The sequence below is a fragment of the Thunnus albacares genome, chromosome 14 (assembly GCF_914725855.1).
Source record: "Thunnus albacares chromosome 14, fThuAlb1.1, whole genome shotgun sequence".
Lineage (NCBI taxonomy): Eukaryota > Metazoa > Chordata > Actinopteri > Scombriformes > Scombridae > Thunnus > Thunnus albacares.
Window position 1 is genome coordinate 7,631,797 of NC_058119.1, and position 23,704 is coordinate 7,655,500.

General features: G+C 37.0%; 1 protein-coding gene across 1 annotated transcript; it reads left to right on the top strand.

Moving 5' to 3' along the window:
- The first annotated feature begins 2,186 nt into the window (after positions 1 to 2,186).
- Positions 2,187 to 22,792, top strand: pik3ap1 (phosphoinositide-3-kinase adaptor protein 1). Its single transcript, XM_044373816.1, has 17 exons — positions 2,187 to 7,314; positions 8,187 to 8,612; positions 10,173 to 10,417; positions 10,755 to 10,899; positions 11,147 to 11,289; positions 11,381 to 11,513; positions 11,742 to 11,938; positions 12,061 to 12,238; positions 12,364 to 12,426; positions 12,525 to 12,779; positions 12,869 to 12,925; positions 14,930 to 15,129; positions 15,230 to 15,302; positions 15,515 to 15,682; positions 17,843 to 17,913; positions 18,528 to 18,628; positions 21,440 to 22,792. Exons 1-17 carry the CDS (start codon positions 7,260 to 7,262, stop codon positions 21,555 to 21,557), a joined length of 2,628 nt encoding a protein of 875 aa, XP_044229751.1. The 5' UTR covers positions 2,187 to 7,259; the 3' UTR covers positions 21,558 to 22,792.
- The last annotated feature ends 912 nt before the right edge of the window (positions 22,793 to 23,704 follow it).

Consider the following 23,704-nt stretch of genomic DNA (forward strand, 5'->3'; position numbering starts at 1 on the left):
CCATCAAATCTGCATTTAATTAACCCATATCAGGTGGTGCCTTATGTTTCTATTGTTCCATATGGTTCATGACCTTTGCTGTCTGACATCCCCGACTCATTCCTGTCACCCTCCACTGCACACCATTAAAGCAAAAATGCCATAAAATATTCCTTAATCCTTCAACAATGCTGCTTCAACTGCTGTCATATGAAGCAGCGCAATAAGTGACCTTTTAACGTTCCACCTTTCGATGTTACTGTTGCTAACTTGGACAAACAATCCCACCTGGCACAGTGCCATCTAGCAAAACAATGGTAGTCTGTCACTGATAGTCTCTCCGAGGCCACAGATAACTTTTGGAAACAGACCAGTTTGATATCATCAAGAATCCACCAAAAAGGGCCCTAACATGCTACAGGGGGACGTGTCCAAGATTTCAAATGTACTAGAGGACATGCTGAAGTACTAATGCATATGGGTGTTACTCTCAGAGAAAAAGGAGACTGTCAGCTGACCTTACCATCTGCTGATAACAAGTAACTCAAGAAATCAGTTTAATTGAGGTTGATTTAATTTCGAGCCAGGGTCAACATGAACTTATGTGGAAACTGATGTGGAAATGTTGGTTACATCTGGTACTTTGTATCAGACTGACCATCAAAAACTGACCACAGTTAGTGTTGTCATACTAAAACAGTTATAAGGGTTATGCCTTTATATGGTTTTTTTTGTTTGTTTGTTTGTTTTTTTGCTATAAAATGCAAAGTACTGTAGATAGTAAAGAATGCAAAAAATACATATACATAAAATGGAGAAAAAGACAATATGATATAACACATGCAGTTGATTCTATAAATAATAGCAACAATATAGTCCAAATACAGGCCTTGCAGACGCCAGGAAGAAATGTGTGCAATATTGTTTCCATTGTTTTTGATTCAGTTCTATAAAATACAACCTCTTATCTCATTATGTTTTATATATCAGTGTCAATGTTAAACCATTTACACAAGCATGGATTCATGGGTGTAATGTCCAGTTCACCAACTATGTTTAACCTGCTATATATTTACCCAATAGTTCCTTTAAAGAAGCTTGTGATAGTTATGAATATTAACACCATAAACAATTGAATTCCCAAGAAATCTGGTTGATTCATTCATTCAGTTATCCACCAGCAATTTCAGATCATTTCAAACATTTTTACCCTATGGGTCCAAAACATGCCTTGTATAATTCTAAGAGTCCTTATTTTCTATTAATTATGCCACTCAAAACACATTTAGCTTATTCAATTTTGAGAAAAATGGCATACAAATTTTAAATAAGTGGAAAAAAGGGGGTTGGCTTTTTGTTGTTGTTGTTGATGTTTTAAATTTGATATGTTAAAGGCACATTTCTCGAACCAGTACTTTTTTAGAGTGCAAGTATTCATATTTTTTCTTTTGCTGCCAGCAGTGATCTGTAAATCTCGAGCTGTAAAGCACATATTTAAGCCAGTAGAAGCAAAGTGAAGAGATTCATGCAATCCTGCATATTGCTTTTGCTGCTGTTGATTCATCTTATGAATCCATCTTTGTCAGCCCGATGAATCCTAATGAAGCAGAAATCTGTCACATTTACTCCACAATGAGGGTAGCTGGCAAACTTTCTCTGGAAAATGAAACTATTATCTTCAACTAGACACGCACAGGGCTCAATATAAATAAATAAAGTCACAGTTATCTAGTGGCCAGTGTGATTACTGTAGCCAAAGCTGACATCCAAATTGACTGTCTTATCATGTTGAAGTGATTTCAGCTGAGTGGAGACTGTAGATGAAAGCAAAATGATCTTTAAATAGTAGTTAAAGATGGTTGCTCGATAAGTTGTTCCACAACAGTTTTGATCAATGAAGCATGCATTCAATATATTGCCTATTTAGATATGTGAGATAAACTTGACTGGTCTTCTAAATGGTTCATAAATTATATTTCCTTCAGTACAAGGTTATGGCCTTGTTGAATTCTTGATGTTGTAAGTGCTTCAGGAAAATTATAGTGAGCTAGAAAAGACATTTTGAACATATTTTGCCTTATGTCTCCTGTATTTGATTCAGCTTTTAATAATAACATAATAACAATAAAATGTTTTAGTCTTATTTCTTTTTTATACTATATCTATCTATATCTATCTATATATTTATCCCAATCCTTCCATCAAGTTGGTATAGTTACATTGTTAAAATGTACAAAATATTACCCCACGATAAGTATCTAGTCCTGAACCACACATATGGATGTTGACCACTGGCCAAATAATTGAAAATGGGCCTTAAAGCAACATTTCAAGAGAGAGCGCTTTGACTACCTCATGTCTAAAAGCCCATGAATTGAATTTGCTGTGCTCTCACACGACAAAGCCTGTCAGGTGGGAGCACCAGCTGTGGAAAATGTCAAAGCTATTTTCCTCTTTACTAGTCAATGCAATGCTTGTTTAATAGTAATTGGAATCTTATCCTGCTGTTTGCTCATCATTTCCTATGCCTAGTTATTCCACACCTAAACTCCATTTAAGTTTTTAATAACATTTTAGAATAGTTCCCATTGAGGTAAACAGAATCTGATTACCTTGATGGATTGAAAATGTATGTCTGACGGTAGTTTATTTGATTTATTTATTCAAGGGGCCTCAAATGGGGGCACTTTAACTGAGGCAAACAAATGGTTGCGGTGCCTCTCTAACAGCACAGTGGTTTACAGAAACTGGGAGATTTTATATTTTTGTTAGCCTCTGCACTTCTCTATTCCACTGTGGAGAGACGCTAGAAATAAGAATAATGTTAGTCAGAGTTGATTTGTTTGCTCAGACGGATTTTTTGCCAGATTATTATTGTTGCAACATGTAATGATGAGTTATGCTGCTCCACAGAATGTCTCCACTTGTTCAAAAGAGAAATACTGTCCACTGGAGTACTTTGCGTGACTTTAGATATTTCTAAAAACGGAATAAATGCACATTCAATGCCAGAAGCCAATGAGCAGGAGTCTAAAACTATTCTGTGATAGTTTTGGATTTCTCTTCCTCTATAAGCCTCTCATTGTGTAAGAGGACCTGCTTTGTACAAGTGCTTGCCAGCTGCTTACCAAATGAGGTTATAGTGTTTCCCTATCAACTGTAAATTTCAATAATTTGTTGGAGGGGCCTCTCACTGTCAGTTTTTATCATATTATCAATGACGACTCAATTTTCCTCTGCCACTCCATCTCAAGCACTGACCCCCGGCCCTATTACAGTCCTGTAATGAAGTGCAATGGAGTGGTAATTGGTCCACATTATACCAGATCAGGTAACATTAGACTTATTTTCTTATCACAATGAGCCCTGCTGGTGACTCTCAATGAGAAACCAAACACAGTTCCTTTCTTATGCAGGCTATCATCCAAATAACATTTCAGCAGGAGACCCTTTCCCCATTTCAGTTTTCCATTTCAAGATTGCACTCCATGTCCTCAGATTGTGTTTTGTTTCTAGTTTCCTCCACTTTAAAAGTCTCCCAAACAGCGTCAGACGCAGTGCAGATATGAGGTAGAGCTTTTCTGGGATGAGGAAGTACAGTAAATGAAACGGTAACATGACCATTATGTCAGCAATATTAGATGTACAGTACTCCACTCTCACTCTGTTCCAGCCTCTTGCTTTGGAGGACTTGGTGCTTCAGTTGTAATATCTTTCATGTTTTTCTGTCATTTTAGAATTACACTCTTCTCTTTGAATTCAGCAAATTTTATGAGCCCAGAAATCCCAGTTTCAAAGTGCAAAAATGCATCCATGTTAAAAATAAGGCTGCATTTCATCATTTCTCAAAAGTTACCATTGTGGGAGTTCTCACGCGGGAGGAACATTACGTAGACTTTATAAAAATCAACTGCAGTTCATAAAATTGGCACAAATAAATTATCTAGTATCCATTAATCTGTCAGCTACAAAGGAGATTTCATGACTGTTTTTTTCTGCCATGGTTTAAATAATTATGCAAAAAAAAAAAAAGAAATATGCACTTTCCAGTAAAATAAGCCAAACATAGTTGAACAGCCTCATATTGAAACCCATAAAAAGCAATCCAGCTAACATCTAGGCATGCCCCAGGTAGACTAAAACCAAAAATGACGGTCAGCTCAACGGTAGTAAACTGTTTGCAACATTCACTAATCCTGTGCCAGTAAAGCAGACTAGCACAAAGCTGTTAGTCCGTGCAGCTCCTGGGTGAACTTTTGTGCTCCGAGAGGCAGGATGTCAGGTCTCTGTTGTGAACTGACGCAAGCTCTCTAGCAGAGTCGCTCTGTGTGCTGAAAACACACTGTGGAGTAAAAAGACAGGATATTGGATAACAAGGTTAAAATATAGGAGCAAAAATATTCTCTTATTAAACTCAGGCTGCAGGGATTTGATTTGAGCCACCTAATAGATAGTGGTTTCAAGGGAGCCCAAACAAAAGGTAACGGGCCGGTCATGCTTATGGTAGCTAATGGCAGAGTTAGAAGAAATTAGGGGGATTCTTTTTCTACAGGAAATTGTACTTAAAGACGGGTCATGGATCACCCTGCTCTTCACAGGCAGCCTCAGAAGTCAGAGAGTGAACTTTTGCTGCGGACATTAAAAGGTCTACGTCGTAGAAAGAGGTCAAAGCAGACACAAAACTAATTGTATTATTGGAGAAAGGCAAAGCTATGTAAATTGATTTCATGGCTGGGATTCATGGTTGGACAAGTGAATAAACTCTTTCTTGTGAATTTGTAACTATAGTTTTAGGAAACTTTGATTAAGGGAATAGCAAACACACAGGTACATGGCAAAATAAGCCAAACATCAACAAAAGGTGTTTAGCCATGAGTCACCAAGAATGGTTTGTTGGCTTTGATTCGACAAGTGTCTGGAGGTTTGTTAAAGAATGTCTATAAGAGATGTGATGGTTTGGTGTTTTGATGATGGCTGTCAAAATAGCTGTTTCAGGTGCTGCCACAGAATCTCCTGTTAGCACAGATCAATCAATTCTCATACAATGATGGTGATCACTCATGGTTGCTTTGTATTTATTGGCATTTACCTTGACCTCTAATTGGTTAAAACCATGCCAGGAAAATGTAGCACAAGTGTAGCCTTCAACACTTCACATGCATGACAAGCAGCGCAGATGTGTATGATAATGGTTTTTAGCTCTTCAGCTTCTCTGTAAAGTCTTTTCAGCTCAAACCACCTGCTAACATTTTAGACTGAGGCTGATTCAGGTTTCATCTATTTTTGCTCGTGTACAGATGTCAAAGTTGAGTATGTGCAATTCTGCCCACTGTCCATTACAGGTTTTTTGTTTTGTTTTGTTTTGTTTTTTTACTGTTTTTTTATTTTATTTTATTTTTTTTAATTTGAGTTTTAACACATAGAACATATATGGAGCATATATAGAACACACCCTCATTCACTACTCCCTATATAATAAACACTCAATAGTTGACTCTGTAGTATATATAGTCTTTCTTTGTTCCGTTGTGGGAAGGGGAGGGCACTATATAGAGCATAGATTTACACACTCAGAAATTACTCATAAAATGGCAAATAAAAACAAATTTTAAAAAAATAGCAGTGTATAATTTCTAACTAATTTGAAAATTAGTTTCCAAAAATTCAGTTTGAGGGCTTCATAAACTAATAAAGTTCTTGTCTTTTCCTTTAACTACATAAGTCTATCTCTCCAAAGCAAGACAGGCTGCAAATCTCTGCTGTGCAATCATCCTCCTGGCCTGCAGAAGTACAAACAATTTTCCTCTCTTGATGTGGCCTTAGCAGTAGTGTCTTTAGCTCAGTCTTCCACTCCAACATCATCTTAAGCTGAAGAGAAAGGGTTGGGTTTTGGAATTGTTTTTACAGCTGTAGTTCTATCATGTAAACATGCACAAATCAACTCCGAATGACTAGAGAAACTGAGATGTAAAATAATCTTTAGTATGATGGGATATAACTGCTCAAGTGTTTTACCACACCTGTGTAGAAGTACCTGGATCCCTCATCTGTATGGCTTATAGTAACGGCTTTCTTATGGTAGCTGTCTTCATAGGGACCAATGATGGGAATGTTTGTCAGCCAGTGTGATTGTCTGCTGCCCTCTAGTGGTTGTGTCTGTGTGGTGCCATGTGTTGTTGCAATCGGTTGTTTTATGTTAGAGGAAAAATTCTCAGGGAATCTGGGATTTCACATACCAAACATAGTTACACCATACAAATGATTCATTCAGTTCATTGACTAATTCATTCAGTTGTGTAACTTGAGAAATACATTTTGTGTGTACTTGTGTTTGAATGTACTTTTCGTGTGTGATACTTTTAGGCACCATTTGAGCCCTAATAGTGCACCCTCATAAAATCACATTGACTTTCACACTTTACTGCTCAGTGAAGCTTATCTAAAATATCACATTTTATATTTCACATTGGCATTTGGTCATTGTTAGTGAGTAATTCGTACTGTATCAAACTTTACAATGACATGGAAACAGCATATCATCATGATAAAAAACTTGTTTTATTGCCTATAAACATATAGACATGTGAGTCATATGCTGACATTAGTGCTTGTGAAATCATCATAAAAAGCATAGGTAACATTAAATAGACATAGATTTGTCTTATAGTACCACACTGACTGTAGTGTGTCACTACGAAACTCCTCACATCACACCTTGTTAAGGAAGTGAAAAAACGGAAGAAGCTTGTGACACACACCAGGTGAATGATATTCATTTATGTCTGTGTGTGTGTGTGTGTGTGTGTGTGTGTGTGGGTGTGTGTGTGTGTGTGTGTGTGTGTGTGTGGGTGTGTGGGTGTGTCTCTGTGTGTGTACATGTATAAAAGACTAGATTATATGTGTTAATCAGTCTTTTATGTCAAGGTCTGTGTCTGGATGTCTCAATTCAATTCAGTAACTCTTAAGTGAATTTATTTGTTCTTATAGTTTCTGTTGTGAAAAATCAACTATCTAGAAGTGACTAATGACAAGTGTAATTGCAGACATGTTGCGCATTCTGACATGACTGTGGTGCATTTTCTCACTTCTTCAACTGTTTCAGGAAGTGGGGGAGAGTCACCAAAATCAGGAAACTAAGTGTTGCTATTAATACAACTGAGCAGAGGGCTATAGCTGGTGAAAGCAAATGTAGTTTCAGTTGAAGAGGAAAGCACCTTCAGTAAACCTGAAGAACCAAAAGGACATATTTCGGCAAATTATGCTCCTTGCGGAGTGATTTTATGCACCTTCAAAACTTCACAGCCATGGAAGAACACATCTCAAGTATTCAATCAGGTAAATTACAACACTTCATCTATGGTTAGCTTTCAAGTCAGTTTCAGGTGGCGAAGATATACACAAAAGACGTGTATTTATACTAAAATGGCACTTTGTAGTTTTTTGAACAGTATGGGTTACTCTCTCTTATAATGTTTAATCTTTCCTTTTAAAATATATGTCTATTGTATTTGAAAACCTAAACTGAACTTTCATTGACAATTCTTTACCGTGCTTTAAAAAAAAAAAGAGGAAGCAAGTGTCTTAGCCTTCCTGAGTGACTAAATTCAAATGTCAGTTATTTAACAAATTCTCATGAGTCAGAATTTTAATCACTCATGTTATCAGGTTATTAACAAACAGATGGCAAGTCTCTCTGCCCTGCCATCACTGGGAACTGTGATGAAGGTGAATACTCATGTTGGATTTCTTTCCCAGTTAGCGTGTACAGAGGTGAACTTGACCTGATTAAACACTGTAATGAGTCAAACAAAATTACTCTGACCAGTGTTGACACAGCGCAATGTTTGCACAACTCCTTGTTGGCTCTGCACTGAAATATCAAACAGATCGGACATTCATTCTCTAACCACAGTCACCTTGACATTCCACAGCTGGTATGTTGTGGAGCATTTCCACGATAAACACTACCTGCTGCGACATGGAAACTAACACATAATATCACCAGTGTCATATCATTAGTGTAATGTTTGAGCTGATTACAAGAGTGTGATTCGTTTTAAATGGTCCGACTGGATCAGTAATGTTTAAGCGGAACTAATCATTGACTAATTATTATATGATTTCCCATTTTATGCTACACTAAAGCAGTCTGTTTGAATGCATGAACTGTACATACTAATCACACAGTTATATATTCTGTTTTTCAGCATATTCTGAATCCCTCTCCACATATGAGTTGTTAATTCTACACACTGCTGAGGCACAGGAGTGGGCGACATATCTGCAGCAGATCTTGAAATCATCTCATAGATTCCGCAGAAGTTCTATTTTGATGTATGCAGTCGGCCCAGACGATCAGGTCCATGGATATAACTTTGAATATTTCCACAGCTGCAAGTGCATCGTGCTGCTTCTCACGGGAGCATTCATAGACATCCTCTGTGACCCTGAACTGCACGGGGCACTTCAGAGACTCCTTTATCCTTCGCACAGAGTGGTAGCGCTGTTGTGTGGAGTGTCAGAGGATGACATACTGACGGAGAGCTTTGAAGACTGGCCGAGCTGGAGGAAACTCTATGCTGAGGATGAGCCTGCTCTCTATGTCTCCACTGTTTTGGAGGTCATCGCTGACAGTACGTCAATAGCCACAAATATCCGAGTCTCATTCAGCCATCTGTGTTAAGACAAATTTTGTCACGCGTCATGATCTCTATTTTGTTCGTTTAAAGACGTCGCATTTTTGTGGTTTATAAGGTTCATTTTAAGTTTTTCAATCTAGTTAAAACAATTTCATTTTCAGTTGAGCTACTTAGAGGCCCAAAGAGTAAACAAATGTTCTCACTTACCTGTATCTCATATGTAGAGAGTTTTGCTTTTATATGCTGAAGTTTTGAGATAACAGCCTCTGACACTTCTGCCAACGTTCCACTGTAATGGAGGTTAATTAAATTTCCTACGTGGTGCACTGGAATTGACTAAATATATTAGGAATAACTCAAACACATCTCGCCTTTCCAGAAAAAATGTCCTGGTCAGTGGTGGAAGAAGTATTCAGATACTTAACTCAAATAAAAGTAGCAATATCATTCTGTAAAAATACTCTGTTGCAAGTAAAAATCCTGCATTCAAAAGATTTCTTAAAGTCCCCCTACACTCAAAAATGTGTTTTTCTTATTGTTACTTCACTTAGACCTTGAACGTACAAAATGATATATGTGCAGCGTTTGACGCTAGAAGGCTGTTTTCACATTCATCTGCTGAGAGCGGAAAGTTTCTCTGTGCTCGCCTTACATCTGAGTTTAAGACATAAGTATAAGTATGATTTTGTGTCATTTGTGACAGCTAGTTTGGAGCCAGTTGTTGTCCAATATTCAACTTATGTGATGTAGAAACTTGTAAATGTCTGGAGGGGATCTTTAAGTAAAGGTACAGAAGTATTATCAGCAAAAAAATGTACTTACAGTATTGAAAGTACTCATGCAGTGGGCGATGTATTAATATTGACATATATTAATGCTAGTGATGCATTAACATGTAACAGCATTTTAAGCTGTAGCAGTTAAAGGGCAAACTACTAACTACTTTATATACTGACTGGTAGTTTAATCTATAGCAATGCATCATACTTTATAATGTTATCACAAGTTTTATATGTATATGTAGATATGTAGATATATATATAAATATATTTCCCCACTGAATTGTAGTGAAGTAGAAGTATAAAATAAGCATAAAATGGAAGTACTCAAGATAAGTACAAATACCTCAAAATTATACTCAATACAATCCTTATGTAAATGTACATTCCACCACTGGTTCTGGTTAATCAGGATAATCCACAGATGTTACAGTTTTCACTGGAGCTAAACTGTGAAAACTGTTAAAAGTGACATCTGTGGATTATTGAATGTTTTGAACAATGCAAATAAGATTATACACACTTCCGTTGTCTTTGGGTGGTGGCAGATGTTTCAGATATCGATATCTTGAAACATGAGCAGATAAAACGAAAACTGTCTGCAAAGGTAAGTGGGACTTTTTTTTCATATTTATTTAATTTTTTTTGCGTGAACTGAGCCTTTAGCCATTTCTAAATAATTAAAGGCTAAATAGAGAACACTTTTAATCTCTGTAGAATATTTAGGTGTATGTTATTTTTTGTATTAACTGGGTTTTATTTTTTTTATTCAAAGGCAGACGAGCGGAGGCTGAACGTGACAGCATATCTGCAGCCGCAGCAGGGTTGCACATCACTGCAGCCTCTTTAACTGAAAATCCCACCAGTGATGAAACAGAGGAAGTGGTGTCAGAACAGCAAAAAGAACCTGTCCTGAAGGATGAAGGACCTGTAAGCCTGGGGATTTCAGCCACTGAAGAAATGAGTTCGCCCACGCACAGCACCTGTCTCACTGTTCAACCAAACAGAGTTCTGTGCGGGGTAAGACTTTAGTAATTACATAGTAGTAACATCAAAGGCAATACTAGTATGGATGAGAGCTGTTCCTATGGAGATACTGTGTGTCAGGAGTGTGTTATTCAACATTTATTCCCATGTTTTCCTCATTTAAATAAGTGGGAGGGATGATTTAAGTGCAGCAATACTTAGTATTTACATTTTGTTACCACTGTTGATTGAAGCAAAAGAATTATTAATGGTACTGATAAAATACTGGCTATAATTATATAATATAAGTTCTATACATGGAAACTGACTGCACTTAATTGAAAATAATTGCTAGGAGGCTGTATTAATTTTGCTTTATTTTTTTACTAAGGAGCGGGAGATCATTTTTATTATTTTCACACACAAAGTGGATGAGCAGTCGGTACCAGAGGTGGAGTTTTCGTGTGAACATGTAGATGCTAAAAGAGTCCTGGGCACTGTGGAGAATGAATACACTATAAGTGTCACTGCCCCTGGTAAGTATCTTCAGCAAGACTTAATATTGGACCTGAATTTGATAGGTTACCAGAAACACGACTCCAAATGAATGCTAATGTTGCTACATAATGTTTCTGCTGGATGTGTAAATAGGCAGCTGTTTCAACTTAAAAGGTGATATGTCTGTTTTGTGTTTATAGCTAGTTTCTGTTGCCTCCATGTGGCCAAAAAATCGGTTATTGCAGGTTTAATTTATCATAACATCAATACGTTTTTCTCGACTAGATATGCCTGCTGGAGTGATATCACTCACTATGTACACTGACCAATCATGTATCAGTTTGAAGCCTGTTACATATTATACACACATGGGAGAAGTCAATCGGCATCTTGAAAATGCTACGGATCCCGTTAACTTCATCTGCCAGGTGAGACATCATGTCACACAATGAGTAGCGCTGCTGGCTCTGCTAGTTTTAATAGTTCTCTTGATTTATTCAACTTATTTTGTACTTCCAGGCCTTCAACTTGACGTCCAATTTAACAGAATCACTGGACCACATGCTAACTGACTCACTGAAATCCAGGATGCCTGCAAATAGTCTTCAGCTGTTTGGAATCAGACAGATTGAAGAAGACAATATGGCGGCATGTGAGTACAGTACATGAATTTCTACCATTGGTTGTCATTGCTAATTTATTTGGGGGCATTCCCCAAATCATTCCCCAAAGTTGGAGGCAGATCTGCTGCTGTCACAAAAAGATATCTTGAAGCATTAAACTATGTTTGTTCCACCACTCTAATGTATGTTTTATCTTTACAGAGAATAACAGTAGCTTTTAGGAGTCAGTTTACAATCTTATGCATTTTGACCTTCAGATCAGCGTAACGAGGAGCTTCCCACACTGCTCCACTTTGCTGCCAAGTACGGCCTGAAGAAGCTGACCACCCTTCTTCTTCAGTGTCCTGGCGCTCTGCAGGCTTACAGCGTGATGAACAAGCACGGAGACTACCCAAACACGCTGGCAGAGAAGAGTGGCTTCTCAGATCTCAGACAGTTCATGGACGAATTTGTTGTAAGTTCAGTGATGATGTTTGCTTTGTATTTGTATTTTTATGTAGTATCCAAAAATATTTTCTCTTGACAGCCAAGTTGTCTTTAAAGTTTGTATCTGCCTGTGTCTTCAAACAAATCTAGGAGACAGCAGACATGCTCAAGTCTCACTTTGCAGACACCATCAACGCAGACGACGGCGCAGAGGTGTATGAGATGATGTCAAATACGTCTCAAGATATCATGATGAAGTATTCAGGTGGCTCAGAGGACATATATGAGTCTATGCTCGGGATAAACCCTGAATGTGCAGAGGACCTCTGTAAGATTAAGATCATTTTATTTGGGAAAAATAAATCATATAAAACAATTCCTGCATGTTTGACCCAGAATGGTAGCTTCATGTTTGTGTGTGGTGGCTGACGATGATGGTGCTGTTTTTGTCAGATGAGGTGATGGAGGCAGTAACCGAAAACCCAGAGGAAGCTATGCTTAGGAAGTTTTTCCAAGGTAAACATTTTAATAACTTTTATAGTAATAACCTTACATAGCAACATTGTCTATGTGCTTTATAATATATATATATAATGTGTTAATGTTGTCTCCAGCAAAACCTCAAGCCAGTGTAGACGAGGACAACAGAGAACACTTTAAAAGTGAGGAAGAGGAAAAAGAGGACCAGAATGACTTAGATCAAATTGAAGAAGGGGAGGACCCATACGACCTCTGCCCAGAGGATATCTATTATACTGTGGATTCAGACAGTACCTATAACCCAGGAGTTGTGAACCGTCCACCAGCCCCCATTCCCAGACCTGAACATGAGCCTAAGGCTGAGAAGTCCATGACCTACATCTCTAGAGGTATTGTGCAGTCTGTTTTTCTTTTTCCTATAATGTTCTAATTTACATCCGATTTAATTAAGTTTTTAATTACTCAATATTTTTGACAGTATTTTCAGATAAAAGTACATCCCAAAGGCAAATGATGGAAACAGGATATTCTTCAGGTAAACCACAATCTTTAAAATTTGAAAAGAACTTTCAGAATCCAGTCAGGTACAGGATTCCTGTGTTTCTAATTTTGTTTTATGTTTTATTTGCATCCCAAGTTCAAGGGACCACTTTGAAACTGTTTATAATTTCATTGGTTGAGTTCAACCTCAATATGGAGGGAGCCAAACATTATCTATGATTACTAAATGCAAAGATATAAGCTTAACTGCGTATACACATAATCTGTTGATACCTATGTTCTATTCATCAGTGTGTTTGCATTTTATTTTGTTCAAATATCATTTATTAGTGTATGTATGGAAAACATAATCTTGAAATTTTTGCTCTATCTAATTAATTTTATATGAACTTTTCCACCTTTGTGGTATTTATGTTGTGAGACACAAGGCTCACTGCGACACCAAGTTGGTCAGAAGTATGATGAGTGGATAATTTTTTGTGGGATGAGGCTTCAGTATTTCCTACTCGCTGTTATAAAAGCAGCAAGCACTGCAATAAATGGTTGAAACTAAATCTAGGGAAAAAAATTGTTTTGAATGTAGACATTTCAGGGACTTAATTACATACTTTTAAGTTAGCATTGAGACATCCTCTGGTTCTTTTTTTTTTTTACAATATGGTGTGAACAGGAAAACCAATAGATTTCAAAGACTTACCCAAGCATGTTTGGTTCTTGTTCTGATACCATCCTGCTGATATGTATATTATTCAAATTTTTCAATATTTCTAATTGCACACAGGCCTGATTTGCATCACCACCTAATTTCTCATAGACAGTGAATGAAAGTAAAGTTTGACCTTTGTATTTGCTGTGCAACTAATGTAGAAGGTAGGCAAGGTCATGCATACTTTAAGAAATTTCAACTAGGGGAATGTGGTTGTCTGTGCAGCCTGGCTGCAGCCCCTAGTTCAAATTTGTTTTGCTAGTCACTATATAATATACAGTCCTAAGGTTATTTCAGTAGACTGGTTAGTTAGCCTGTTGACTCTTCAGAATCATGAATGTTATAGTCACAACATTTTTTATTTTATTTAACCAAAGATCCTTCTTTGCCATTTTTCTTAACCTTTATTTATTCAGGGAAGGCAGTCTCTCTTTTGCAGGAATCCCCTGACCACATTCACACATTATCTATGATTACTAAATGCAAAGATGTAAGGTTAACTGCACATACATAGCATTTTGCTACATCGTAGTAATAGAATCATCGAGTAGAACCTCAATTTATTTAACATAATCTGTTGATATGTTCTATTCATCAGTGCGCTTGCATTTTATTTTGTTCAAATATAATTTGTGAGTGTATGTATGGGAAACATAATCTTGAAATTTTTACTCTATCTAATTACCCATATATGAACTTTTCCACCTTTGTGGTATTTATGTTGTGAGACACAAGGCTCACTGCAACACCAAGTTGGTGAGAAGCTGCCCAGTACAACCACCATCTGATCTGCTGGCCACTGAGCAGCTCCACTGGAGGTGTTAAGAGCCTTGCTTAAGGGCACCTCAGTGGTAGTAATGAGGGAGGGGCAAGGGGCTGCTTTTTCACTTTCTATACACAGATTTATCCTGCCGATCCGGGGATTGAACCGACAACCTTCCAGTCAAATCGTGTTTCTTCAACCTTTAGGTTACCATGTGATTTGAATAAGATACACAAACGTCCTGATCAAAAAAGATGAATCTCATTACACCTACATCTTTGCTCCTCTGGCCTCTCCTGTTGAATGTCAACTCAACCAGTGAACTTATTTCTGCCTCTACATCATTTCTCACATGAAATGATTGTAGAACTAAAATTCCAATTTACAAAATGGCACTGCAGTTTTTTTTTCTTCATGGTCACATTTATTTTATTTACTTCTTATCATTTACTTGCGTTCTTAATGAAAAATTTTCAGTTGGCATGAAATTGTATGTATGTATATTTCTTGCCAAGTGGAAAATTTCATGATATTTAATATATTTTGTTGAATGACAACATCTTCTTCAGTTCAAGTTCAGCCTGTGTCGGACCCCCCCACACCTTTGTATGACCCCTATGCTGGGATGAAAACACCTGGACAGAGACAGCTCATATCCCTGCAGGAGAGGGTGAAAGTCGGGGAAATTACTGTGGATGAAGCCGTCCAAGAGTTCAAGGCCTGGCAATTTGACCATGAACGCAGGGCCACCTCCTTACGCTATCAGCAGGTAAATCTGCTACACAAATTTTGTGGTCTGTCAGGTGCTGATTAGTGGTCAAGACTTGGATCTAATTTGTGTCTGGTGTGTTGGTGTTTTTTTCCCTCAGGAAAATCTGAAAAGATTACGAGAAAGCATCACCAGGCGTCACAAAGAGAGAGAAAAGACAGGAAAGGACCTTGGTAAAATAATTTTAATATTCATTATTTTAATTATTTTAAACTTTAAGGGGAATAAAATTCATATATATCCTCAGTATGGAGTGAGTGTGATTGTCTCTCACTGTTGTAAAATGATGATTGTTAATGATTGTACGTACAGTAAGACACAGAGGAAAATCACATCCTGTTGTTTTCAAAAATGCTGAAGTTTGATGTGGTCTCTCCCCTCTTAGAATATGAGATAAGTGCTCCGCTGCAGAGAAACTTATATTGGGGCTCCAATATGACATTAGAGTGTGCGGTGTATGAGCCGGCACCCAGAGCGGTGGCTCCTCCCCCTCCAGTGGCTCATACTATTCAGAGAGGCAACTGGAAGACAGGTAGCACGTCCAGCACATCCAGTGAGTCCCAATGCTCATTTCTTCTTTGTTTTTTGTTTTTTTGTAACTCTGAGGCTCAGTGGTTTATCCTGTTCCCTTAAAAAGGGACTAAACAAGAAGGGCCAAAGCAGCTCCTAAGCTTTTGTTTGCATGGCTTTTCTACTACTTTTCAATTACATACATGTCAGGCGGATCCAGACTCTAAATTTATGTAAATCATTGTTGCTTTGTGATCCACATGGCTGAGGCGAGGAATAAGCAGGTAGAGAAATTTGTAGAGTATGTCAGGGCCGATAATATTAGTATATGTGTTACCGGTTTGCACTAAAAGAAAATTAAGGAAGGACAATTGTAGCACTAAAAGCAGACTTTGTGACTTGCTGATCAATACCCAATTCTTTCTATATGTCACCTTCAAGTTGTGGCCAAGAAACTCAGCAAGGATGCAGGAGAAAAGATTAATACTCACAAAGTTGATACTGGTGGCACTTGTAGGCAAGGCTTTCATTTTACTCTTTTTTATTTAACCAACTGGGTGCAACTTGGTAGCTTTGACTATTTGTTGTTGTATATGTTGAGGTAAAAAAAATGCTTCAAGTTTAATCCAATGGAATAATCCAAAACTAGATTAAGTAAAGGATAGAGTGGAATTGATGCAAGAATGCTTCTTTTCATACAGCAACTAGAGGGATGTTTTTCAATAAATACATTTCTTCTGACTTGATACACAATAATACAATCAATCATGAATAATATAACTTTTTATTTCTTTGTCCTCTGGATCCCTGTGGCTACCAGAGCCTAAAGCATTTGCCTACCTTTGCCTAAAGGTAATGGTATTACTCATTACCTCACAATTTTATGTTGAGACATTTTCTCATTAATTTGTTTCACAATCTGACAACACTGAACAAGTCATAGCTTCCTTATTCCGTTTTATGCGTCACTGTTGTACACAGTGACGTCCCTCCATTTACAATCACTACAGTTAGAACAGAGACATTATCTTGGTTATGTCTTTTATCTCCATTACAGTTAGAGAAAATTAATCTCCAGTAGTGTCACCCAGTATACACAGCATTGTAAGTATCTGCAAACACATGAAGGTTTACTGAGGCCTAAGGACATTGTCGTCCCTTCTTGGAATTGCTTGATATCCATCTTTCCCACATCCCAAGTTGATCTCGGTTCACACAATACAGGGACTTAGATTAATGTACTGATGGTGACCTCTACCTGAGTAGGGCTTTTGTTCAGTTGCAAGAAAATAGATTTCCTAGGAGTAACTTTGTCATGTTTCCAAATCAGAAAACTATCTACACAACAACACAACCAAAAAAAAGGCGGCATTATTTCAGATTAAAGTCATTGACAGACTCCATTATTCAAAGACAAAATTATACACATTTCCTGAGATCTCGCCATAATGCATTAAATGTAGCATGAAAGAAGCAAACCTGCGTTGCTGCTTTGCCCATTGTCCCAAGATAGAGAATTCTTGATCAGATTTTTTTCAAATTTGCTGAAATACTTAAAATCTACATTGAACCACATCCTATTTATAAAGTTTTAGGTTTATCTGATTTCACTTAATTAAGCTTCTAGGTAAAAGACAGACTTTCCCAGCCCGATAATATCTGGCAACCTCTTATCAGAGACTCAATTCATCCTTATCAGTCATGGTATGTTTAAGTTACACATTGTTTGTTCTCTCAGGGTTTTCTTAATAACTCGTTTTATGTTTATGTTGTAGTTTTTAGTAGAGCTGGCTTAGACAGAGAACAGTTCTTAATTTTAAATTTCAAGTGTTTTTCGTTACATGTATCTTAAAAATGTCAGAAACGTTCGTACTACAAATACCTGAAAAAGACAAACATTGCTTTGCACTGATCTGTTGACAAGATTTGAAAAATAGTTTGCTGGCAGCCTCATGATTCTCACATTTAGTCTGTTTGTTGTCTGCAGGCTTTCCCTTTATTTAATCTCACTATGATCGCTCGTATCTCTCCCTGTAGACATCTTGTACAACTGTATCTTTTTCATGAGACACAAAGAGATACTTTAACCACATTGGGTGAAGTGGTCTTACAGCATAATTTACCACAAACACTAACCTCAGATGAGTTGAACTTGAAACACATGTTTTCCTCCTGTGTAAACTTGTTTTTGTCTTTACATCAGGTACAGAGAGCAACAGACTCAGCATTCACAGCACCTTGAGCTACAGCAGCGGGACAGAGCCGGACTTTGAGGTGAGCCTGGTACAACAGGAGTGCTTGCATCTTCAGTGCTCTTGATAACAACAGTTTTCATACTGTATGGACCTACCTCCTTTCACATCAGAAAGTGGGATGCTGGAGAGTTAGACACTTCATGACAGCATTTTTATTGCTGTGTTAGTGTCTGTAAACCAAACTGAACCTTCACTTTCTCTTGTAGTGCGGCACATGTCTGACGTTTTGCTTGTAACATGCATATCATAACCACATGTGTAGCAGGGGGTTAGTGTCTAGTCTTCGGTTTTATTCTGTAGTCACATGCTACTTCAGTTCCTCAATTTCTAAAATCCTTGCAAGTACAGAAATACGTGTATTACAGAATTCAACTATTAAAGGTCTCAAATCATTCTTGTGAAATCTTTGATGCTTGGCACACATTGCTCAATGGTTTCTCAGAAATTACTAGTCAGAGTTTACAACTATGGTACCTTTTTCTGAGGATTTTACTTTTGACGCAAACATTGAAACTGCTATTCTTGTTATAAATGATTACGGCAGATTACAGTGGAACATAGAGGGTTTTTTTCAGAGGGCTTTTCTATATTTCTAAATGTTTTTATGTTGTTTTTTTTGTTTGTTTTTTAAAGGACGCAGTAGAGAACCTCCCTCCTCCACCACGACCTCCGCGACCCTCTGAACCTGCACCCGTCATTCCACCGCCCAGAATTCCCCCACGGATCCCAGAAAGGTCAGTCTAAAGACCAGTGATTCAGTTTACTGATGCTACGATGCAGAACAATACAGTACTGAACAATATGATACAATCCAACTGCACACAAAACAATACACTGTTGCAAATATCATATCGTATTAGAATGCCACAATGGCTAATAGACAGTATGACAAGAGAGTAGACATCAAGAGCATGGAGGCTTGTGACAGGAATAAACACAGAAACCAATAAGGACTCTGCAAGCAGTGATGAGTGAGACAGTACAGAGGAAATGTTTACACACCAATAATTCACTGCTGTGCATCAGGGAGGAAATCAGAGTGTGAACGTGATGAAAGTGCTGAGATGTTCATGCTGTAAAAACATATAAATATCTCCCATACATAGAAGTTAGCGAGCACATACTGAGAACTTTTTTTAAAATGAAAGCTAAAATGAAAGTTACTCTTGAAGTGGTTTCGAATGTTTACGATAACTGTGATACATTTCTGTGAAACCTACAATATGATATTCACATTGCCTTCACACCATGACTGGCCAGTCGTGCGGATGTGAGAAAGTAAGTAAGTAAAGTTTATTTAGCACATTTAAAGGCGTCAGCAGAGACCACAGATCGTATGTCTATAAGTAAGAGCATTCTACAGTGTTGGAGCCACAACTTCAAAGGCATGATCACCTTTTGTTTTTAGTCAAGAGCGAGATACAACCAGTAAGCCCTGGTCAGAATACCTGAGTGACCTATTGGTGATATAAGAATGGAGCAAGTCAGAGACGTACTCAGGTGCCTGACCATGCAGGGATCTATATGTGAAAACAAGAACCTTAAAATGAAAAGAAAGTAAGAAGGACTTCTCTCTCTCTCGTTTGCATATTTTTTCATTCTTGACAAAACTATTTGTGTCACTTTTCATGTGCAACACAATGAATGCTTTCCCAGAAATACTGTCTGAAAATGTGCGCCATATTTAAGCGATATATCGGCTTTTCACTCCACCTTCCAGTGTAGCCATTTGGAACAACTATAAACACTTTTGATTTCCAACGTGGTCAGACAACACATTATATGAACTAGTTCTTGTCAAGCATAAACCAAATGTAACAGGGTACTATGGCAACAACAGACATGGCCTTTGACATCAATGTGATGGTGAAATGAGTTTATCATCAGCCGAGTTCAGCAAAGCAGCTCACAATGTTAATATTTCTGGTTTGATATTTACAAAACGGTTTCTAAAGTCTAACTCCTACCTTGTGGCAAAAAAGTGCCCCTTTTTTCAGGTGCTGTAAAATTTGTGTGTAGGTTTAATTCTTGCTCATTTCACAGAACTGTGAGATCTTATCGAGGACTGTTTGCTCTGTAAGGCCTCTTTCAGTGTGTGACGAGACAGTTTGAAAGTATGTTCTCAAGGTTGAGTAATTGAGGGGATTTTGTGTGTGTTTTCTGTCTTTTAGTTTGTTTTCTTAGTTATACAGTGACATACAAAATGACAAGTGTCATGTGAGATAACGAAATGCTGTGATGGGACACAATATTGTACACAACTAAACAATAAATGCAACACAATACCATACAATCAATATGATACGTTATATCACACAACACAGTATGGCATAACACAAAGCAACATGACACTGCAGAATTCAACATGATACAATGTAACACAGTGTAATGTGATATGATACGGTTGGACATAAAATGATATGACACTTCATGACCTAAGCACTTTCCGATCATGAGCTCAGTACACCGCCTAACAAAGGCAAAACACAGTAACTACATGTTTGGTCGAAACTAACTGAAGACTACAGTAATTACAAAAGAGTTAAACCCAAACTGCTCTGCGGCTTGACCAACTGTGGGCTGAAGAACTTGCCATCACAATTACTTCACAGCCCCTATGCAACTAAAACAAGAACTATATCAGGTGAAAGCTGAACTGATGTCTTGTTAATTATGTTTGTTATGTAGCTAAATAATGCTTATTGGTTATTTATCCTTAATGGTTATTTATTGAGAAAAATATAGTACAAAAATACAATACAGTACAAAGTACAGAGAAGCAGTACTTGCTATTTCAGTTTTTGACATTTGATGTGGTTAAGCAGCCTTTAAATTACATAGGCTAAAATGCACTAAAATTGCAAAGTAATTTATTGTATTGATTTGAATACAAATATTAATAGTAAATGAACAGACACCTAGCAAACCTAGCTATGGAACTGTAAATAATCAAAGATTTACTCTTAAACAAACTAGTTCAAATGATTAAGAAAGCTGAAAGTCAGAACACATTTTGTCTGTAGAGACATTTTGTTGTTTGTGCATTCTCCGTTTCATAACCTGAAGATTGTTGAAAGACAGAGTGTAGTATCTGCATTTTAGGTATTATGTATGTTCTATTGAGATTGTTTTTATGCATAAAATAATGAGCCTAGAGAGGGCATAAAAAGCATAACAGCCCTTTTTATCTGTCACACAGTTTGCCTGAAAACGTCACAGTTTTTGTAGTAACTGCTTTATTCTGCATGCTTTAGTCTAAATATAAAAATTCAGGTTTATGATATAAAAACTACCACAATGACATAGATTTATTCAGTAGTGGATAATCCAATGCTTTGCTTACCAACAACCAAGAATGTAGTGAAGTTTACCTGGTTTTGAATTTCTGGCCTAAATCAATGGTACAGTACTATTTAGTACTATATGTGATTATTGCCTCTTCTGCTCTTTTGTTTTGTCACTTGATAATGACCAGACTGGAGTTTTACTGTACATTTACTACTGCATCAGAGCCAGTAACTTACAGTGTTGTCTTTATGTTGTAGGGCACCAGACAAGATGCTGCAAGAGCGCTACATATCCTGCCCGACTCGAGCACTTCCTCAAAGACCCACTCAAAGACAGAGAAACTCAGCACCTCCCATACCTCGTCGCTTGCGGTGATAGACACGTGGTTTTCTAGATTATAGTCAGGGGGGATTTTTATGAAAGAGGGATGGATGGGCTTTTTTATTTTAGTTTTTGTTTGTTTGCTTTTTTGCTTGACCTAATTTTATGTGTGAGTTTTGCCTAACAGAATAATGCATTACCCATAATGTTTCATAATGTTTCATTGTGTGTATATGTGTGTGTGTGTGTGTGTATATGTGTGTGTGGTTTTCAGTAGTAAGTGTGTGTTCATTTCACCAGAGAAAAACATGTAATATTCCTTTATATAATTAATATGTCTTTACTTATGATTTTTTGTGACTTGTACTCTACTTATTTTACCTCAAATGGTGTCACCATTATACTTCTTAAGGGACTTACAGATTTGATGTGATGTTTGTATTGTATCATTCATAAACTTGTAGTTTTGCATACATCAGACTTCATGTATCTTCTGAATCTCACACATAATCACAATGAAATACCATGAAAATATGGTCCTTTTATATTCTTGAATGTATAATTATTGAAATTGGCTCACAATATGTATTGATTTTGTTCTTGTGCAATATGAGGTTTGGTCACTTGATGGTGCCCCATTTTCTCAGTTTGTACTTCACAGGTAAAGTCCTACCAATAGTTTTCACATGTATGTGAATACTTAATAATGTCTTCTCATTATTTTTCTCACAGTAGTTTGCTCAAATTACAGATGATTTCACTGTTATGAATTGAAATGAACCCTGACTGCTAAAAATGTCCTGTCCAAAGTTCTCTGGGGAGAGACACATGTAAAGTTTGAGAAAGTGGAGCCAGCTAGGACTTCTGGTCAAAACTTTCAAAATAAAATTTTTACTGACAAACACACTGCATCAAAGTGAAAAAACATACAGTACCAGTCAGAAGTTTGGACACACTTTCTCATTCAAGTGAATGGGAATATATTTCCAAAGACGTCTGCTGTAATATAATTACAAGCATGTTTTATTTATTTTATGATTCACTATACAGATTTGTGGCTTATAAATGTCATACAAGGTGATAAAAAGTGCATTTTTGCTGTATACTGAACAGTATGTTGCTGACCACCCAGAGTTATGAATGCATCAAAAACGAGCTCATTTCTATTAATATTCTTATGTTTATATTACAGTTTGCAAGTTAATAAGGAAGTGCTCATGTGGGTATTTTTCCTTCTTTTTTGATTTGTTTTTTTTTCAATAATAAATAAGCTGACTTGCACATTTAAAGGATCTTTTTTGTTTGTTTCCATTCTGAGGCCATAACTTCTGAGCTATGTGGAAAGTTTGCTTCCTGTGAACACTGTCTTCGACACCAAGGCCTGCGTCTCCACAAAAGTGACAGAAGTCATCATATCTCTGAAAAACCTTTGAATGTTTGTTAGATTTAATTCATGTTCTGGTCTGACATTGGAAACGTGAAGCAAAAATAATTTCATTGAACATGTGAATACATACATTTTATCTTTAGAGAGAAACATGACTGTGACATGTACTGAATCAAATCACATTTAATATAGACATATTAGGTTCATTTGTAGTATTGTACGCATTGTATCCTGAAAAATGTTAGTGTTTTTTCATGGTCATTATTCAATTTAGTACAGTAGAAAAGCCAATGCATTTGTGTTAGACCCCAGATGTATGATGCCTAGAAAAAGTTTATTTCACTCACAACTCCACTCCAAGTTATTGATGTACACAAAAGTTATTAAAGCTGCACTAATCAAGATTTCTATAACAATATCAGTGACTTTGGACAATGGTGCTCACAGAGAAATAGCTTTATGGAGTATTTTAGTGTTTTTCAGCTTATTGTTTTAATTTTTTGGTCCCCAACTCTTACCGTTTTGGTTCACTCTTACCATTCCTATGAAGAGTTTTTCTCACACAATAACTGTTTTCAACAGAAAGAAAAAATACAGGGTACGTTAGTGAACTATTTAGCAGCTAAAGAGCCAGATATGCTTCTCAAGAGTTGGTGGAGACCAAAACAAAGACTCAACGACAAAATTTTATGAACACTAAGGGTGTCTGCTTGATGTGTAATAGACAACTGTTTGCTAACATTGAAGGCATATCAACTTTGTAAGGTGGTAATATGCCAGTGTTGTGTTTACAGCTTTTTACACTAAGTAGCCA

What these genes read in the sequence shown, in the direction of transcription:
- pik3ap1 (XM_044373816.1), top strand. Translation starts at nt 7,260, where the DNA reads ATGCACCTTCAAAACTTCACAGCCATGGAAGAACACATCTCAAGTATT. An exon ending in TGAATGTGCAGAGGACCTCT is followed by an intron (nt 12,239 to 12,363) that starts GTAAGATTAAGA and finishes TGTTTTTGTCAG; the next exon opens with ATGAGGTGATGGAGGCAGTA. An exon ending in TAGCACGTCCAGCACATCCA is followed by an intron (nt 15,683 to 17,842) that starts GTGAGTCCCAAT and finishes TCTTTACATCAG; the next exon opens with GTACAGAGAGCAACAGACTC.